General features: G+C 51.0%; 1 protein-coding gene across 1 annotated transcript in view; it reads right to left on the reverse strand.

Annotated features, from left to right (window-relative positions):
* bbs9 (Bardet-Biedl syndrome 9) overlaps window positions 1-18,000 on the reverse strand; it is a 102,555-nt gene that overhangs the window by 32,111 nt on the left and 52,444 nt on the right. The window contains exons 20-21 of the mRNA XM_084706496.1: window positions 16,801-17,026; window positions 9,567-9,680 (exon numbers count right to left, since the gene is read on the reverse strand). Of these exons, the coding sequence (XP_084562622.1) occupies window positions 9,567-9,680; window positions 16,801-17,026 (340 nt within the window). The remainder of the gene's footprint in view (window positions 1-9,566; window positions 9,681-16,800; window positions 17,027-18,000) is intronic.

Below are 18,000 nucleotides of genomic sequence, written 5' to 3' on the forward strand. Positions count from 1 at the left end.
TGTGTGTGTGTGTGTGTGTGTGTGCATGCGTGCGTGCGTGTGTGTGAGAGAGAACAGAGAGGAGGAGCGAGAGGAAGTATTGAGCTCCTTGCCTACGGACAGAGTGTATCATCTTGACATTGTCCATGTGTTGGGTGTGTGTGTGCTAGTTGTAGAAAAACACAAATTCTCACACACACACACACACACACACACACACAAAGTGAGATGTGCTGAGCTGTCCAGTTGTAGTGCTAGGCTGGGCAGTCTGGGTCAGGATGAGGGCTTTAGAGAGACAAAGGGCTCCAGGTCCCCGCCCACAGGAAGGGATTGGGGGAGAGGCACACTGAGAGGACAGTACGCTTAACCATCAACCACCACAGGCCCTGCTGACCACTGTCATCCACGTGTGTCTGTGTGTGTGTTTTAAGCCTAGCGTGTGGTGAGTTTTGCGTAGCGGCAATTTTTGGGAGCAAGCACTGCGAGAGAGGCCAAGAACACAGGCAATAGATTAAAAAAATATATTATTTTTTTTTCTTCAAATTTTCACTCGGGTTTCTCACTTCAGCAAGACGACATCAAGACTGATCAAAGACCCTGGGTGTGTGTGTGTGTGTGTGTGTGTGAGAGAGAGCTCCCAGCCGCCAACAGAGCCCCCAGTTCGAGCAGGTGGTAGAAGAGGGACCCTCCGGGATGTGTTGTCTCTGCGTCATCCCCCTGGGTCTCCTCCGGGGCGGGGCACCGCCTGGGCCTCGTCCCGTCTCCTTCATTAGCGCAATTAGAACCATGTGCCGAGAGGGCCTGCCTGGCCCTGCCTTGGCGCGTGTGTGGGACTGTTTTTGTACGCCAGTGATTATGGTAGGTGCGTGTGTGTGTGTGTGTGTGTACGTGTGTGCGCCTACGAGGAATAAGTGTGTGTATGCGGGTGCACGTGGCGTGTGTGTGTGTGTGGCGTGAAGGTATGTGTGTGTACAAGACATGAGTGCGTGTGCCTGGAAATGGCTCCCATTTCCATGGCTCAATATTTGCCATGGAGCCCGGCCCAGCCTGTAGAGAGACTAATGAACCAAACCAATCATGTCTACTGTGATCACACACACAAGAGCAGCTCTTACTGCTGACCAGTCTGGGAGGCCAGGAGGAGGGGAGGACGACAGCTAGGGGAGGAGGGGAGGAGGTGTGGGGGGGAGAGAAGGAAGAAGGGAAGAGGAGGGAGGAGATGGGGAGGGTGAGGAGCAGCAGGAGAGTTAAGGGGGGGGGAGAGGAATAGAGGAGGTCTGGGAGAAGGTGTTTATTTGGCGGTGGAGCCAGTTTCCGCCAAGCCTAAGCCCCTCCCTTATTATGAGCTTTATCCCAACGACCTTTCACCCCACAGGGCACTCGTTGCACTGGGTCATACTGTAAAAACCTCGCTCTCCACATCTGGACTCTCTCTCTCTCTGTGTTTTTCAGTCTCTCTCTCTCTCTCTCTCCTCCACAATACAAGCTTCAGTGTCTTGCTGTAAGCTTTGGTTGAGAGATGCTTGTAGGGTTTTGGGGGGCTCTCTGGGGGAGGGGCGAGTTTAGGATATTGGGCCACTGGGAAGTGTGTGTGTGTGTGTATGCGTGCATACGTGTGTGTGTGTGCCTGAAGTGTGTAAAGGCATGTGTTCTCAGTCTCGGCTCAGTGGTACTGACCCCCTGCTGCAAGATCCCAACACACACACTCACACTCACACACACCCGGACACCCACACAGCATACATCCCTACTGACTACCCATGTCCAAGCTTATGGCGAGTGACAGCTGACGATTCCCCCCCAACCTAACCCTTGACCCCTGACCTGCTTTCTGGCCCCTGCACAAATTGACACGTCTCCTCTGCTAAAGCACGACCAGACGGACATCACTTGCTCTCTACGCACACACTCTCTTTCTCACACACACACACTCACATTCTCTCTCTCTCTCACACACACACACACACACACAAACACTCTCTCTATCACACACACACACACACTAACAAGAAGGGCCAAAAAAGAAAATAAAGTGAGAACCGATGGTTATGATGAAATCCGGCTCAATGTTACAGAAGATAATATATATAATAAGATAATATATTTATATACATACAGTATATATATACTGTACACACTGATATATACACCTTGATAAATGAGGAGAGAAGGAGCGATAGAGGTTCCCAAAAAACTAGACTAAACAAACACCGTCTTTGTGTACACATGAGAGCAGGACACCGGGTACTGAGAATGAGACTGGAGAAAGTACCGGAGAGAAGACGAGGATGTGTGTCATGCGGGAAAGAGAAAGACAGAGAAAGAGGGGAAGGGAGTAGGGAGATAGACACCAAGACACAGACAGGGAGCCAGCCAGTCAGCCAGCCTGCCAGCCAGGCAGGACGACAGTGAGAGGGTCAGACAGACGGAGCGCTGTGCTAGCGTTAGCGCTAGCCTCCACACGTGTTCCCCATTGGTGCTGGGAGCAGCAGATCCTGCGCCGTGTGGTGTGTACACGGCACACTTAACGGGCCGGCTCTGGAAAAGTATACTTTACAATTCATTGCTTCCTTCTCGCAAAATTAAAGGTCTCTTGTTAAAAGGGCTAGCTTGTCAAAGGCAGGCAGCTTTTATTACAGAGCAAACCCCACGCCCCTGCCCCTGCCCCTGTCTAGGGCCCACTTCCCCGAGAGCTTGTTTTATTTAGAAAAGGGATACTCTGCACATGGGACCCTGTTGAGGGAGTGTGTGTGTGTCTATGTGTGACTGTGTGTATGTGTGAGACAGATCTCATATGAGGGAAAGGAAATGTGTGTACATATGGGAGAGTGTGTGTCTGTGAGGGAGGGAGAGAAGAGCAGAGAGAGAGAGAGATAGAGAGAGAGAGAGAGAGAGAGAGAGAGAGAGAGAGAGAGAGAGAGAGAGAGAGAGAGAGAGAGAGAGAAGTGGGAAAGAGAGAGAGAGAGAGAGAGAAGGTGGGAAAGAGAGAGAGAGAGAGAGAGAGAGAGAGAGAGAGAGAGAGAGAGAGAGAGAGAGAGAGAAAGTATGAGAAAGAGTGTGGAACTTCAATGCATGGATGTGATTGAGAGTGTGTCTGTGTGAAAGTATACCTTTGCCTGCACCAATCTGTTTGTGTGTGTGTGTGTGTGTGTGTGTGAGTAGACTTCATACTGAGACTCACTTTAACAAGAGGTAAATTGAGTGAACCTGTTGGACAGTATAACTCAATCCTACATTCCACTAGTCCAACCTCATGTTCACCCTCCTGAACCTGGGAAATGTGTTATGAATATGACTAAATGAAAAATGACTGGTAGCCCTTTACACTAAGTGTACACCATGTAACTGCGCTGCAATACTTTTAGTAACAACCTTCTAGGTGCAGATGCTATACCTTGTTTTAAGTGGTAGAGGTATAAACTATTACAAAAGTGTACAAAATATATTGCAATGTAGTTACATGGAAGTAAATGTACACTCATGTAAAGTGTTACAAGATTATTTTTTGGAGACCGTTCAGATTAACCTAGAGACCACATGTGTTTAGATTAGCCTAGCAACTACATGTGTTCAGATTGGCCTAGCGACTACATGTGTTCAGATTAGCCTAGCGACTACATGTATTCCAGCTCCCTCAGGTCTGTCTGGCTGGAAGTGTTTTAATCCCGACCAAACATTACCAGAGGAAGCTCCATTCATTCACCAGGAGATTCCCTACGGTCTGAACGCTAACCGACACCCACACACACACCCACACCGAGTCCTTCCCACATGCACTGGTGGGAATAACACACAGGCACATCTGTGTTTCCACCTTTTAGGACAGCTACTGATGGTTATCGTGGTCAGCTGAGCTGCCGGTCTCCCCGACTCTGGCTGGTCTCTCTAACTCTGTTCTCTCTCTGGTTTCTCTCGATTTTTCTGCTCTCTGTCTGGTCTCTCTCTGGTCTCTCTCTCTGGTTTCTCTCTCTCTCTGTTTCTCTTTATCTGGTCTCTGTCTGCTTCTCTCTCCCTGATAGCTCTGTCTGGTCTGGTCTTTCTCTCTGATTTCTCTGAGTTCCCTGGAATACTCGGGCGTTTAATGGGATTTTAATGGGAAGTGTGGAGGGAATGGGATCTCTGGTCCGACGTGCTCTGATAGAGCTGGGGAGGAAACACCCCGGGCTCTAGCTCGGAACGTTAAGATAAAAAAGAAGGCAAATAAGAAAACCAGCTGAGAAAACAGGAGGCGAAGCGGGCCTTCTAGAGGGCGGACGATTGGGCAAGGGATGAGATTCTGGGATTTGATAGGCTGGTTATTTAACTACCACAAGATCTCGGCCTTTTAGTGAGAAATCGCGGTTGGAATCGGCTGATAGATGAAGATGTATCTGATGGGAGTTAGGCCTTGATCAAATCCCATAGGAGCTTCTTGTATATAGTCTTGGAGGATTTCTTTGTTACAAGTGTTACAGTAACCAAAGACAAACGAGGCAGGCTGAGAACGAAACCTTCCCTCGACACTAAGTACCATGCTTTGTGTCCTGAATCAACCCAATGTAAAAATGTCAATGTTGCACTATCTCAACGGTCGTCACACTAGAATCCAACAGGCCTCGGCAACCATCTTCCCGACAACATCTCTCATCTCTGCCTCCCATGCCCTCCCTGAGCAGAACCGCATTACTGGGGCACGGTCGTCATCGCCGACGTTAGCGCAAATCATCATTAGCGTTAGCCGGGCGCTGAGAATAGCTCATCTGATAAAAGCGCGACAGAGACATTAGTGACATTAAGGGGGGCATTATATAGCCAAGCACTTCAGCTCCCAGCCAGCAGAAACAACAGAGGGAACTTCGGAACTAGGCCTGTCCCAGCACAACATACTACCTCGTAAACATGGTCGTCAAAAAACGCTACCTATTAAGTCGCTGAAATATAATACGTTGTACTTAATACTGGGCCTCTTAGGTATTTTGTTTGTTTTAGCGGTCTGCAAAAGCAAAGTGACCTGCAAGATGTTAGCAAATGTACTGGAAGGGTAAGAAGATTGATGAGAGGGTTATCAGATAAACAACCATCGAGACACAAACGAAAGACAAGATGGACGCCACATAACCGATGTGTAGGTGGGATCTTCCCCGAGGTGAGGAAAGCCTTGCTTCGAGGGGATGTGTGTGTCACGTCAACCCGCTATATTCATTGTTGTTCTTGATAGAAATACCATGCCTGCCTATCCGCCGTGACCTTGACTGTCGTAGCGGCCCCTGGACCCGCCGCATGAACCAACGACCTCCGGGATTCTCCTTCTCGTTGACACAGGTGAGCGCTGACAATAAACACCATCACGCCGGCGCACACGCATCACATTGCTTGAGTGTCTTCGCAGATGGGATCAAATATGGAGGCTTTGCTTTCGAATGCTTGAAGGAGGCGGAAAGTTGGTGTGTGTCTGTGTGTTTCTGTGTGTTTCTGTGTGTGTGTGTTTCTGTGTGTCTGTGTGTGTGTTGGGATCCGACATGGGACTGGTGGAGGGCCTCTCCAACAGACGGCCTCACTATTCCCTGCTCACCCCCCATGAATAAAAACACAGACACTAAATAGGCCCTTGTCTCTACAACCCCCTACAGTACAGGACATGCACATACACACACATACATACACACACACACACACACACACACACTCACAGGCACATACACAGACACACAGTCACCCACCAACACAAAGCCATCCCCAACACACACAGCCGTCTGCTTGAGCGTTTGGCCCCCCAGTTGGAGCGCCGGGCCACGGGTCACATGCTCCGGCCACAGCTCTGGAGACCCAGTGCACAGGGAGGAGATGAGAAACACTGAGGCCATATGAGAATAACAGTCGCTCTCTGACAGTCACAGGACTAATGTTAAACTCAAACTGCTTCTGCTACATTCATTTGCAAATCTGTCTTTAAAAAGAAGAAGAAAAAAAAAGGGGGTTAACATTTTAGACTTCCCAGATAGTCAGTGAAAGAGGTGAGGGAAAGTTTAGGGCCGAGGCTGAAAGCTTGGGCAGCCGGGCAAAGGGAGCCATTTGCTGAGAAATCGGATTGGGAGTTACTGTTACCGGGCCCAGTATTGTGAGGTTAACTGACAAAATACCAAATGCAAAGCTCTATTCATGCAAAATATAGTAATTTAAGAAGCCTTAATATACCTTGTATGCTTCTGAATGACTTTTACAAGTAGAATTAGACAAGTAAAAAAAAAAAAAAGCCAGCCAACTGACTGAAAGCATTATTCTAATTACTAATGGCTAATAGCTAACGGCTAACTGCTAATGTGGCTATTGTCTGAGTGCTGACCCGAGACTGACTCGTGGTAATTGGGTTTGGTCTGTTTTGGGGGTCAAGCTGTTTTGTGGTATCGACTTTGTAAACATCCTCCGAACCTGCAGGGCAGAGGGAACAAAACCTGAGAAAGACCGCAAACTCATTTTCGACTTCTGGATTTGATTGAGGACCATGGTTGGCTTGTGTGTGTGTGCAGGTAGACATATATCAAAGGTATGGTGTGTTTCTACGTATCTGTGTGCGCTATTGTGTTTTGGCCTATATGTGTGTGTGTATGCGTTAGCAGATACAGTCCTGAGAGAATATGTGTGCTCACTAAAGGGGCTGTCTCTGTGATTCCAGGTGGGCCGTGAGGTGTGGTGGGGTGGGGGGGGGGAGAAGAAGAGAGGGAGACACTCTCTCTTTCATCTCTCTTTCATCCCCCTTTCATCGTGGCCGCTGCTGGAAAAAGAGAGGAGGGGGGAAGGAAGTGACAACGGCAACGTTCTCTCCAAGACGCCTTTTGAAGCTTTTCAGGTTCTCCAGACACTTCCTAGCTCCCAAGCTGTTGGACCCGGCAGGGCTGGGGGAGGTTCCAGGCTCACTTTTAACTCAGGTGCAGGTAGCGGGATGCGTCTGCTTAGACGAGGGGGGGGGGGGGGGGGGGGTGGAAACTGATTTGTTTGGATATCTCGTCTCTTTTCTCCCTCCCTCTGTTTCCCTGTGGTTGTTCCGTCTCTTTTCAGGCTCAGCGCATCGAACCCCCATTTGTTTTCTCGCTCCTTCCACGCTTGGAACGATGGGGTGGCACTTCACTTAAGGTCAGCACAAAATGAAAAAAATGCAGTCCTACATTCTGCCTCTCTCTCTCCCCCTCTTTCGGTCTCAGTGACGGGAGGAAGGGGTGTGGAGGATAAGAGGAGGACAAGTCTGGACATAACGCTTTCTTTAACTCCCCTCCTCCCCTCCCTCCATCTATTCCCCTCTTCCAATGCCCAAACCACACCATTTCCACCACTGACAATTTCCATTACAAACGCAAGTAATTAGGGATTATTTCCGTTTGCAGTCGTTTTATGTGAGACAGTCAAACACACACACACACACACACACACACACATCATCTTCCTCACTACAAAACATAGGTTGTCTATGATAAAGACGGGAAGCTCAGATGGCATTCTGTTGCAACACACACACACACACACGTGCGCAGGTACACACACCTACTGTCCGTGTGTATTCACACACAGAAAAGGACATGGCTAGACGCCATCTTCAAGGTTACAACCGTGTTCACATTCAGATGGGACTTCAAAGGTGAATTTCTGAGCTTGATTTTAGTGTCAGGCAGCTAATGTGCAAACCTGTGTGTGTGGGTGTGTGTGTGTGAGTAGTATATGTGTGTGTGGGTGAGTAGGATATGTGTGGTACTGTGCATATGTGTCCTCTGTGCGTGTGGTAATTAGCGAAGCTGTGTACCATCTATATGGTTGTGTATGTATGTGTGTGTGTGTGTGTGTGTGTGTGTGGTAATTAGCGATGCTGTGTACCTTCAATGTGGTTGTGTATGTGTGTGTGCGTGTGTGTGTGTGTGTGTGTGGTATTCTGTCTCATTAGGGTTAACAGGGGGATACGTACTTCTTTTGTTTGTTTGTTTTCCCCCAGTGTTTTTGTTCTGGTTGCTTTTAATTGGACCACATCCTTTACAGTGCACATGGACCCAGTATTTGCTCTGGAACCGACGTCTGAAATCGGTGTTGTTCAATCACATGTGAGTATGACAGAGTAAATGTATGTCAGTGTGTGTGTGTGTGTGGGCTTTCTGTGGAGTCTCTGTGTGTGTGTGTATGTGTGGCCCCTTGGGCCAGGGGTATAGAAAACATAATACCGTGTGTCTGTGGTGAGTGTGTATGTCTGTGGTGTGTGTGTGTGTGTGTGTGTGTGTGTGTGTGGTTAATGATCCCCACGCGTCGCCTGTCTGTGTCTCCCACACCTCCTCAACGAAGCTCTGCTCATTAGCGGCGACGCCTGTGTGGATTAACCACACAAAGGCATATGGACCGCCGACGCGCACACACACACACACACACACACACACTTAAACCACTAACAACGTCAGCACACAAAGCAAAGCCATCCAACATCGTTTCGGAAAGAAAACTTTAAATCATGAGAAATGGAATAGTGAATTTTCCATCAATTCAAACCAGGAGTCTCTCTAAATGGAGTGTGTGTGTGTGTCCCTTCCCACAGTCCTGCTACCTTGATGTACATTCAGTCCAGAATCTGTCTCCTCAACAAGTACATCAGATCCAGACTTCAGCTGTCTGTCTGTCCCTGGCCACATCAGCCTGTCAGCGTCGGCAGAATTCAGACTTGACTGGAACAAATACACTCCTCCGCACACCAAACGCACACACACTCACTCCTGACCACAGCTTGTACACACGCATGAACACACTTCCACACACTGGGCCTACGTTCTCATGTAATCAATGGAGATGAATCACTTTAGGAAATGCAACAGCAGAAAACAAAGGCGCCGCGGCTAACACGGAACGGCCACGTTGAAAACAAGCTGCTGAGCCCTTTACTTCATCTCTCCTCTCTTCCTCCCTATCTCCTCTCCTTCTTTCTCCACTCCTCGTCCTCCCCTCCCCAGCAGTCTGGCCCAGCAGCTACAGTTCTCACTCATATGACTTAAAAACTATTTGGAGTGCTCCACCAAAACCCCTCAACTTTGATAATGACCGGAAAAATTACAATTTGCCAGCCATTACGTCCAATCAGGGATGGAGGGAGTTAAGCAGGAAGAAGGAGGGATGGAGTCAAGGGAGGGAGGGAGAGGAGTGATGGAGAGGAAGCGAGGAGGGCGGCAGAGAAAAGGGGAGGGAGGGAGACGATGGATGGAGGGATGTAGAGAGGGCGCAGGGGGAGGGGAGGTGCTGAGAGTAGAAACAGATGGAGGAGAAGGATGGAGAGAAGAGGGGGAGAGAGGGGCTGGAACCATGGTGAAACTGCATTGGAACCGACCGCCACCGTTCAGTCATTCGATTGTTTGCTTGTCGTGGATGCATGGCCCACGCCTGGTCTGAGACACTGTGACAGGTCCCACGTTGAAACACCAACCAGAGACCTGAGCGAGGTGCTACAATATCTAGGGTCCGCGGTCAAATTCAGCCCGGTAACTACCCGGTAACCACACTGGGTTGTATGGGCCCTCCATTTAAAGTTCTCCCAGGATGAGGACGATGTGCATGGATGGATGGATGGGAGGAGGAGAGGTGGGTCTGACCTTTCTTGACCTTCTTGGAAGGCTGTTTCTTCTTGATGAACTTGGCAGCTGACTCCATCTCCAGAGGCGGTTCCTCCAGGTCGGCAGGAGCCTCCGCGATTGGCTCCACGCCACCTGAGTGAGAGAGAGCAGAGCAGGGATTGAGCCAATAGTCGACACTCCGTTCCATTCAGAAAATTCCAGAACGGCAAGTGGCCCTGCCTTGACGTGGGGAACAACTTTGGATGGTAACCTTGCATTGCCGGTAGATTATTGTCTGTCGGTGAAACATGTGCCAGGTCAAAATAGTTGTTTAGCGGTGAAGTGAAACAGTGTGTGTGAATGTGGGTGTGTGTGTCACAAGGTGGCTTCAATCCCCCGGATCAGACGGGTATTAGAGACCTCCAGCGGCTGATGAATCAGACCCCTCGTGTCTCCACCTCTCTTCCTCATCCCCCTCTCCTCCCGTCCGCCAACCCCAGGGGCTTGTGTCCAGTTTCACGCCACTTTCATTTAACATCCCAACACACACAGAGCTAGATGTGTGTGTGTGTGTGTGTGTGTGTGTGTGCGCTTGCGGAAGAGAGAGTCCAAACGTGCAAGATGGTTGTCCTTAATGAATGAGGGCAAAGCATGCGTGTTTTTGCGTGTGTTGCGTGTGTGTGTGAACGGGGTGTGTGTGTGTGTGAGGGCTTTTCCTCTGGGCAGATCACCATAATCCCTGTCTAATATTGATTCTGTGCTTTATAAAGACAAATCTTGTTCTGTTTGGGGAGCCCAATTGGATAGGAGGGCCTGTGGGCTTCCTCGAGCTGAAAGGCAACAGCCCCGCTCTCTTCCCTTTGGCTGGGGCTGCGCTCGTTTGAAATGGGATACGCCTGGCCCTTAATTGGGCAGGTGTTTTTCTAAGCCGGCCTCTTTTTTTTCTTTTTTTGGCGCTGTCTTGCAATTTCAGGGTGCCGGTTTATGTGTGTTTTTAAAAGGGGAGGTGGGGGGGTGGGGGGTGGGAGGGGTGTAAATGTGTGGGAACAAGAAGTGTGTGTGTGTGTGTGTGTGTGTGTGTGTGTGCGGAATATGATCGTTTGCATGTATGTGTTTTTTGGGTCAATTGCAATTACGGTGCGAGTGTGTGTTTCTGTGAGTGTCTAGATGGGCAAGCCTCAACACTTGATAATGAGCAAGCAGAGGCCAGACTCTGCGTTGAGCTAGCACCAGAGGACTACTTCAGTCAGAATGTGGTTCTAGATTTAGGGGACTGTTGTGGTGTTTTTACTGTCAATTTTTAAGCGGTTTGAGGTTAAAATGTCTAAGAAAGTGTTGGTTTCGGAGGAAAGCACTAATGACTGGAGGCTGGGATTTGGGAGCAACTTGGTTGTGGGGTTATGTTTGTTCAAAACAATATTTTGATTGAAACAGACTTTCAAACTTTTAAGAAAGACACTCGTGTCTTTTTTGACACTGGTGAAAACTGCATGTTTTTTTTCTTTCCCAAAGCATTTTTGCAATATTCACAACGGCTGGGTTGCGGTTTGGGTATGTCTGCTACTTCAGAAAGATGTGCTCCCACCCTCACACACACACCCCGACACCCTTTTTCTCAACTCGACCTCACACAGCCCCCCGCCCCGCCCCGCCCCGCCCCCTACGGTACCTACACTTCCTGGTTGGGAGGACCTTGGGGGGGGAAACGAGTGAAACAGCAACACCTGATCTGGCAGGCTACATCCACATTATAAACCTGTCCACGCTACAAGGTCAACCACAGTCTCCGTTCCACTCTGCTCTGCATGCTCTGTGTGTGTGTGTGTGCGTGTGTGTATGTAGAAGCAAAAAAACACGAGTGAGAAAACAACCCGTAAATCAAAATGTGCTACAAGGCGTACGAGGGTACACACACACACAAGCACATGTGTTCACACTCACATCGGAGGAGACGCACACAAACACACACACAAACACAGACACCCCCCTCTCATACGGCCCCTTGCACACACACACACACACACACACACATCAAAACCACATCCCCATCATTAGCCTGGCTGAGTGAAAGAGAGAGTGAAAGAGAGAGGGATCCCAGACAGACAAGAGACAGCTCGCTCTTATCCTCCACCCCCCTCTCTCTCTGTCTGTCTCTCTCTCTCTGTCTCTCTCTCTCTGTCTCTCTCTCTCTCTCTGTCTCTCTCTCTCTCTCTCTCTCTCTCTCTCTCCCTCTCCCTCTCTCCCTTTCTCCCTTTCTCTTTGTCTCTCTCCCTCTCTCTCTCTGTCTGTCTTTCTTTCTCTCTCTCTCTCTCTCTGTCTCTCTCTATAAGACCTTCCTATGGAACTCCTAACCGCATCAAGCAGAGGGAAGGTATCAACTAAAGCAGTCATTCACTGCGGAGCCCAAAGCCAGCTCCCCCAACTACCAGTCTGCTTCCTCCGCCCTCTCCTTCCCTCCCTCAGAAATAGATCTCTTTCGTCCACCGCAAGATCCTCGCTGGAACCCGCCCAAAACAGCTGAGAGGTGAGACACTCCCCCCCCCCCCAAAAAAAAATATCTAGTTTACTGTTTGACACGTACTCCCCCCCCCCCCCCCCCCCCGGCCACAGCCCCCCCCTCCTCATCCTCCTTCTCTGTCTGTCTCCATCCCTCTCTGTTACCCTCCTTCTCACTCTCTCTCTCCTTTACAACCACTACTCCTCCTCTTCCCCTCTCTCTCCATCCCACCACCGCTCTCCGCTTTATCTCTCCAGATAGATGAGGTCTGGGGAACAAAGGAATCCTGTGTTGACTCGAGGCTGAGATTTATTTTAGGACAGAGAACCGTCCATTTGTAGACTTGGTAGGGGTAGTAAATTAGAGATGTGCAAATAGGAGTGCCGGTTGACACACACACATTACTTACACACACACACACACACATAGACATAAGTAGAGGCTACATTTGCACATAACAAGCAGTGAGGCAGGACGGACCGACACACACCTACTCAAACATCCCCCAAGCCTTCTCCTGTCAAACAGTAAGAGGCAGACAGATAAGGGGAGGTAGGGAGGGAGAGAGAGGGGAGGGGGTGAGGGTTTAGGAAGGTGACCAATAGTACATGAGATCTGGGGGGGGGGGGGGGGGGGGTCTACAGTATATGAAGCGGCTGAAATGAGCAGTGAGACGGTGCTCGTGCTCTCTCTCTCTCTCACTCTCATTCACTGAATCTCTCTCTCTCTCTCTCCCTCTCTCCCTCTCTCCCTCTCTCCCTCCCTCCCTCCCTCCCTCTCCCTCTCCCTCTCCCTCTCCCTCTCCCTCTCCCTCTCCCTCTCCCCTCCCCCTCCCTCTCCCTCTCCCCCTCTCCCCCTCTCCCCTCTCTCCCTCTCTCCCTCTCTCCCTCTCTCCCTCTCTCCCTCTCTCCCTCTCTCCCTCCCTCCCTCCCTCCCTCCCTCCCCCCCTCCCCCTCCCCCTCCCTCCCTCCATCCCTCCCTCTCTCTCTCTCTCTCCCAGTCCGTCTCACGGCTGACACTCTGGGCATGTGAGGCTTGTGGTGCCGCCTCAGGTGCAGTTCTGTAGATATCCCCCAGTCTGCCATGGAGACAGTGAAGGTAAGGTCACTTCCTCTCCTCCTCCCACATCCCTGATCTCTCCTACAACAGCACTGAATGCCAAAACAGCCATTTGAATAAATGCCAAATCGACAAATCAAGCTCATTTGTTTATAAATGCATAAATGCCGTCTGCACATTGACAGAAGTTTACGATGTCGGAAATATATGGTGCGTGCCGTACATATCGGAGTGCTGGATGTTTCTGCCTCTACTCTACCTCCAAACCAATGAATTATTAGTCAACCAACCTGGCTTCGAATTACACAGGTGTTTTTCACACAAAGAGAGCCAGGGCTAATCCTCACATGCAGTTGCAGACGTCGCAATGCGTGGAGGGATGTTGAGCTCCACAAATCCGCCTCCGGGAATGTAGGTCGTCTTAATCTCTCCCATCGCTACCCATTTCTTTTCACGCAACCTCAGTTTGTACCACCATCAGGCACCTGATTGGTCATAGGGACCAGTCAAAATACTCCATTATTTCATGATTTTGCCCACATGGTGGAGCAGGTCTCACCGACTTCTTGCTAAACTGTGTGAGGAAGTTCCCAAAGGGTTTCCCTTGCGCCTGGAGCATTTGACGATCCCCTGGACCTCTTGGTACGAGTCCTATCTGAGTAAACTGATCCACATGCTGGCCAAGTCCACACTTCCTGTGGACGCGCTCGCAGGAAGTCCCATAGACACTGACATCCACTTGAAAATACAGAACAGGGAGGGTCGGAGAGAGGCACACACACACACACACACACACACAGACAAGCTCACCATGTGACCTAATGACAGAGCAACGCTAACAGTGATATGAGTAATGAAAACCATGTGATAAACACGACTGACACTGTACTGATAGCATCAGGTGTTGTGCAGACGGGGTGTGTGTGTGGGTTGGGTGTGTCTGCGTGGGGGTGTGTTTACAACGTGTAGCCAAAAGCAGCTGTAGGTGATACTGACTGTGTGTGTGTACATCTGTGTTTCAAACATGAGGCAGATAACAGCTGTCGGTGGTACCATGTGTGTGTGTGTGTGTGTGCGTGTCAGCGCTCGTTCAGGAGTGTTTGGTAGCGTGGGCCAAGAGCAGCTGTAGAAACGGACTCCGACGCCGGCCGTCAGCCCAAGATGATGTAATCCGTGGAAGACACAGGGTCAGGTGAGGAGAGGGGGAAGGGTGAGCAAGGGAGGACAGGGAGGGGGTCAGGGAGGGGGTCAGGGAGGGGGACAGGGAGGGGGTCAGGGAGGGGGTCAGGGAGGGGGACAGAGAGGGGGTCAGGGAGGGGAACAGGGAGGGGGTCAGGGAGGGGGACAGGGAGGGGGTCAGGGAGGGGGACAGAGAGGGGGTCAGGGAGGGGAACAGGGAGGGGGACAGGGAGGGGGTCAGGGAGGGGGACAGGGAGGGGGTCAGGGAGGGGGACAGGGAGGGGGTCAGGGAGGGGGACAGAGAGGGGGTCAGGGAGGGGAACAGGGAGGGGGTCAGGGAGGGGGACAGGGAGGGGGTCAGGGAGGGGGACAGAGAGGGGGTCAGGGAGGGGGACAGAGAGGGGGTCAGGGAGGGGAACAGGGAGGGGGACAGGGAGGGGGTCAGGGAGGGGGACAGAGAGGGGGTCAGGGAGGGGAACAGGGAGGGGGTCAGGGAGGGGGACAGGGAGGGGGTCAGGGAGGGGGACAGGGAGGGGGTCAGGGAGGGGGACAGAGAGGGGGTCAGGGAGGGGAACAGGGAGGGGGACAGGGAGGGGGACAGGGAGGGGGTCAGGGAGGGGGACAGAGAGGGGGTCAGGGAGGGGAACAGGGAGGGGGTCAGGGAGGGGGTCAGGGGAGGGGAACAGGGAGGGGGACAGGGAGGGGGTCAGGGAGGGGGACAGGGAGGGGGACAGGGAGGGGGACAGAGAGGGGGACAGGGGGACGAGAGGAGAGAGGACAGGCTCTCCGTCAGGGAGACAGGACCCCGTGGACAGAAAGTGACTCATCTTGGAGGGAAGGTCCTACAAGGGAGTGAGTGTGTGTTCAGGACGTTCAACATGGATGTTATAATCCACCAATAAATCTCACATTATATCATTTACGTCTACACACACACACACACACACACAGCGGTAGAGAAAAACAGAGATTGACTCTTTTTTCTTGGACTCTCTCTACGCTTCTCCATTCCTCACCCACCCCACCCACAATGATGTGTGTGTGTTTGTGTGTACACATAAGCCTTTCACTCACAGTCTTACAAACACACACCTTCTAACGTGCCAAGACAAACACACAGCAGGGTCTCCTGCTGGACCATGAAGTGGGGCTGGTTTGTGTGCGTGTAGTATGTGTTTGTTAGTGTGTACGTGTCTCGTAGTGTTTGTGTGCGTCGGTGGGTGCGTGTGCATGTGTGTGTGTCGGGGGCGACGGTTGCCGCCGGTGTTGTTGGAAACGTAAACAACTTGTGCGTTTACAGCCGATTGAAAAAGCAACATCTTTGGGTTTGGTAACAAATTACTGTTTACATAAAGACTGACAGGACTGTGTATGTGCATGTGCGTGTGTGTGTGTGTGTGTGTGTGTGTGTGTGTGTGTGTTGGCGTCAGACCAAAGGTGAAGGAAGGAGGGAGATCGGACGGCATCCCAGTCCATCCACGTCTCTGTCAAACACACGCACGCACGTGATGGCGACCACGCACACACACACACACACACACACTTCGCCAAAAACCTTCCTGCTGATAAAGTTCTAGATGCTGTTCAGCCTGCCAAAACCATCATTTTAACTTCAGCATTTTCATCCATCAGGGCTGTCGTCCACACCAGGAATCACACCAAACAACACTCACACAGCTTCAGAAACACACACACACACACAATTCACCTGTCACAAGTGGACAAATATTCTTTCCTCAAGATGCATGAATATGTTAAGCCTATGGTCCTCCCAATTTCTTCAATTTTTCCTCAATGAGTTTTCCTGGGAGTTTGACAGTTTGAGCTTCCTTGAGGGTTTAGGTTGGCTGAGGGGCACTTCTATGGGTCTATATGAAACCCTCTGGGACATTGCTTGTAAAAAAAACAAAAAAACAAGAAGGGCTATATTAGAAATGGTAATAAATTGGCTTCTGATTTGATTTGCACCCTGGTCTCCTGCCAGAGACTGTGAATGTGTGAAGCTCTAATCCAGAGTACTACAACCTGAGAGAAGGTGCTGGAAGCCCTTGTTTATGTTTCCTTGCCATGATCCATATTCATTAGGCTGGGCTAACTGGCTAACACAACAGCCTCTGTGTCCATTAATGTGTCTATTGGTCCACCTGTGTGTGACAGGGAGTGGAAGTGTGTATTTGCACATGTGTCTGGGGGAGAGTTTGGGTGGGTTTGTAAGTGTGTGTGAGTGTGTGTGTGTGTATGAGATGAAGTTAATGAAGTTAATGACTGAATGAATCAGTTGTAGATGGTGAGACAGGCAAGTTAACCCTACAGGACAGAGACTATTATAGGTGTGTGAGCGTGTGCGTGTGTGTCTCTGTGTTAAGGCTATAAACAGCCATTGGAATGGGCTGCATTGTCCCCCCTCCAATCCTAAAATCTTTAACTGGGGCGTCCGGTTTATGAGGCTTTCTCCCAGCTAGGGATGAGTGTGGTCATCCCTGGAACACCAGAGAAGAGGCCAAAACACACACACACACACCCCGCACATACACACACCTGGCAGCAGGAGCGGCGTGGGCGCGTTGGCCTCGGAGGACAGGGTCAGGCGCCCCCCCTTGGCCAGGCGGTCGCACAGCAGGGTGATGTGCTTCTTGAGGCGCGCCGTGTCCCGGGGCATGGTCAGCTGGGAGGAGGCCAGGGACAGGGCCTGGTCCTTGGGGCTCCGCGACAGGCAGGTCCGCAGGAGGTGGGACACGGCCGCGTCCACGCTCTCCTCCCAACCCTGGGGAGGGAGGGGGGGGGGGGAGTGAAAGGACAGATAGGGAGGTGAGTTAAATATGCAGCTTCATATAATTCCATGAATATCTTAGATTGCGTACGTCCGAAGCTCCTAAACTTGTATATTGGTCGGAATCCCCCCCGCCACGTCGCCATGCTACTCTACAAAGAGGTGCCTGCTATCCCTCCACTGGGTGTAACAGTGCCCCTAGTGGCTGTGCTGGGGTGGTGTCGACCGTCTGTTTCCTGGATAGCTGGCGGGCCCTCAGACGGTGTGTTTACCCCGCTACTGTCTCATCAGTCTGTCCTGCCTGTCCCCGACTAGTCTAGACACACCGGCTGAGTCTACCACAGGAGGGACACACACACACACTCTCTCTCCCCCTTCAGTCTCTCTCTCTTTCTCCCAGTCAGTGCTGGTTCAGTGTGAGAGCGTATATCTGGCCGACACACGCTTCCGTTAACGATGACGTAAATGTAAAACGTGCGCACAGACACACACACACACACCAGATACAATGTCATTTGATAGACAAGTCAATTGTGAGAACTATTCAGTGGTGAAACCGTCCAATAATCCCTCACTCTTCTCATCTGTCTCGGAAAGAGAGGGGGATCTTGTCTGGCCATCTCCTCTGAAGACTCGCACACCCACACACTGTCCCAACACACACACACACACACACCTACTGAGCTACCATACCACATAAATACACATGCACTGACCTATCCTGACAACAGGATCACAGTCTTTCGGTGACACACACACACACACACACAAGGTCCGTCTCTCAGAGTAGGATGCCTGTGGGTGTTGACAGGTGCCCGCCCCTCGTGTCCCCTGCCGCCACTGTGATAGGCCCTAATGAGCCCTAATGACAGGTAATCAGCCCTGGAGGGGTGACGACAGGGATGGCCCCCATTCACTGGCAGAGGGGGGGGGGGGGGGGGGGGGTAAATAAGGAGGGAGATAGAGAT

The sequence above is a fragment of the Hypomesus nipponensis genome, chromosome 2 (assembly GCF_054491055.1).
Source record: "Hypomesus nipponensis isolate SF chromosome 2, ASM5449105v1, whole genome shotgun sequence".
NCBI lineage: Eukaryota > Metazoa > Chordata > Actinopteri > Osmeriformes > Osmeridae > Hypomesus > Hypomesus nipponensis.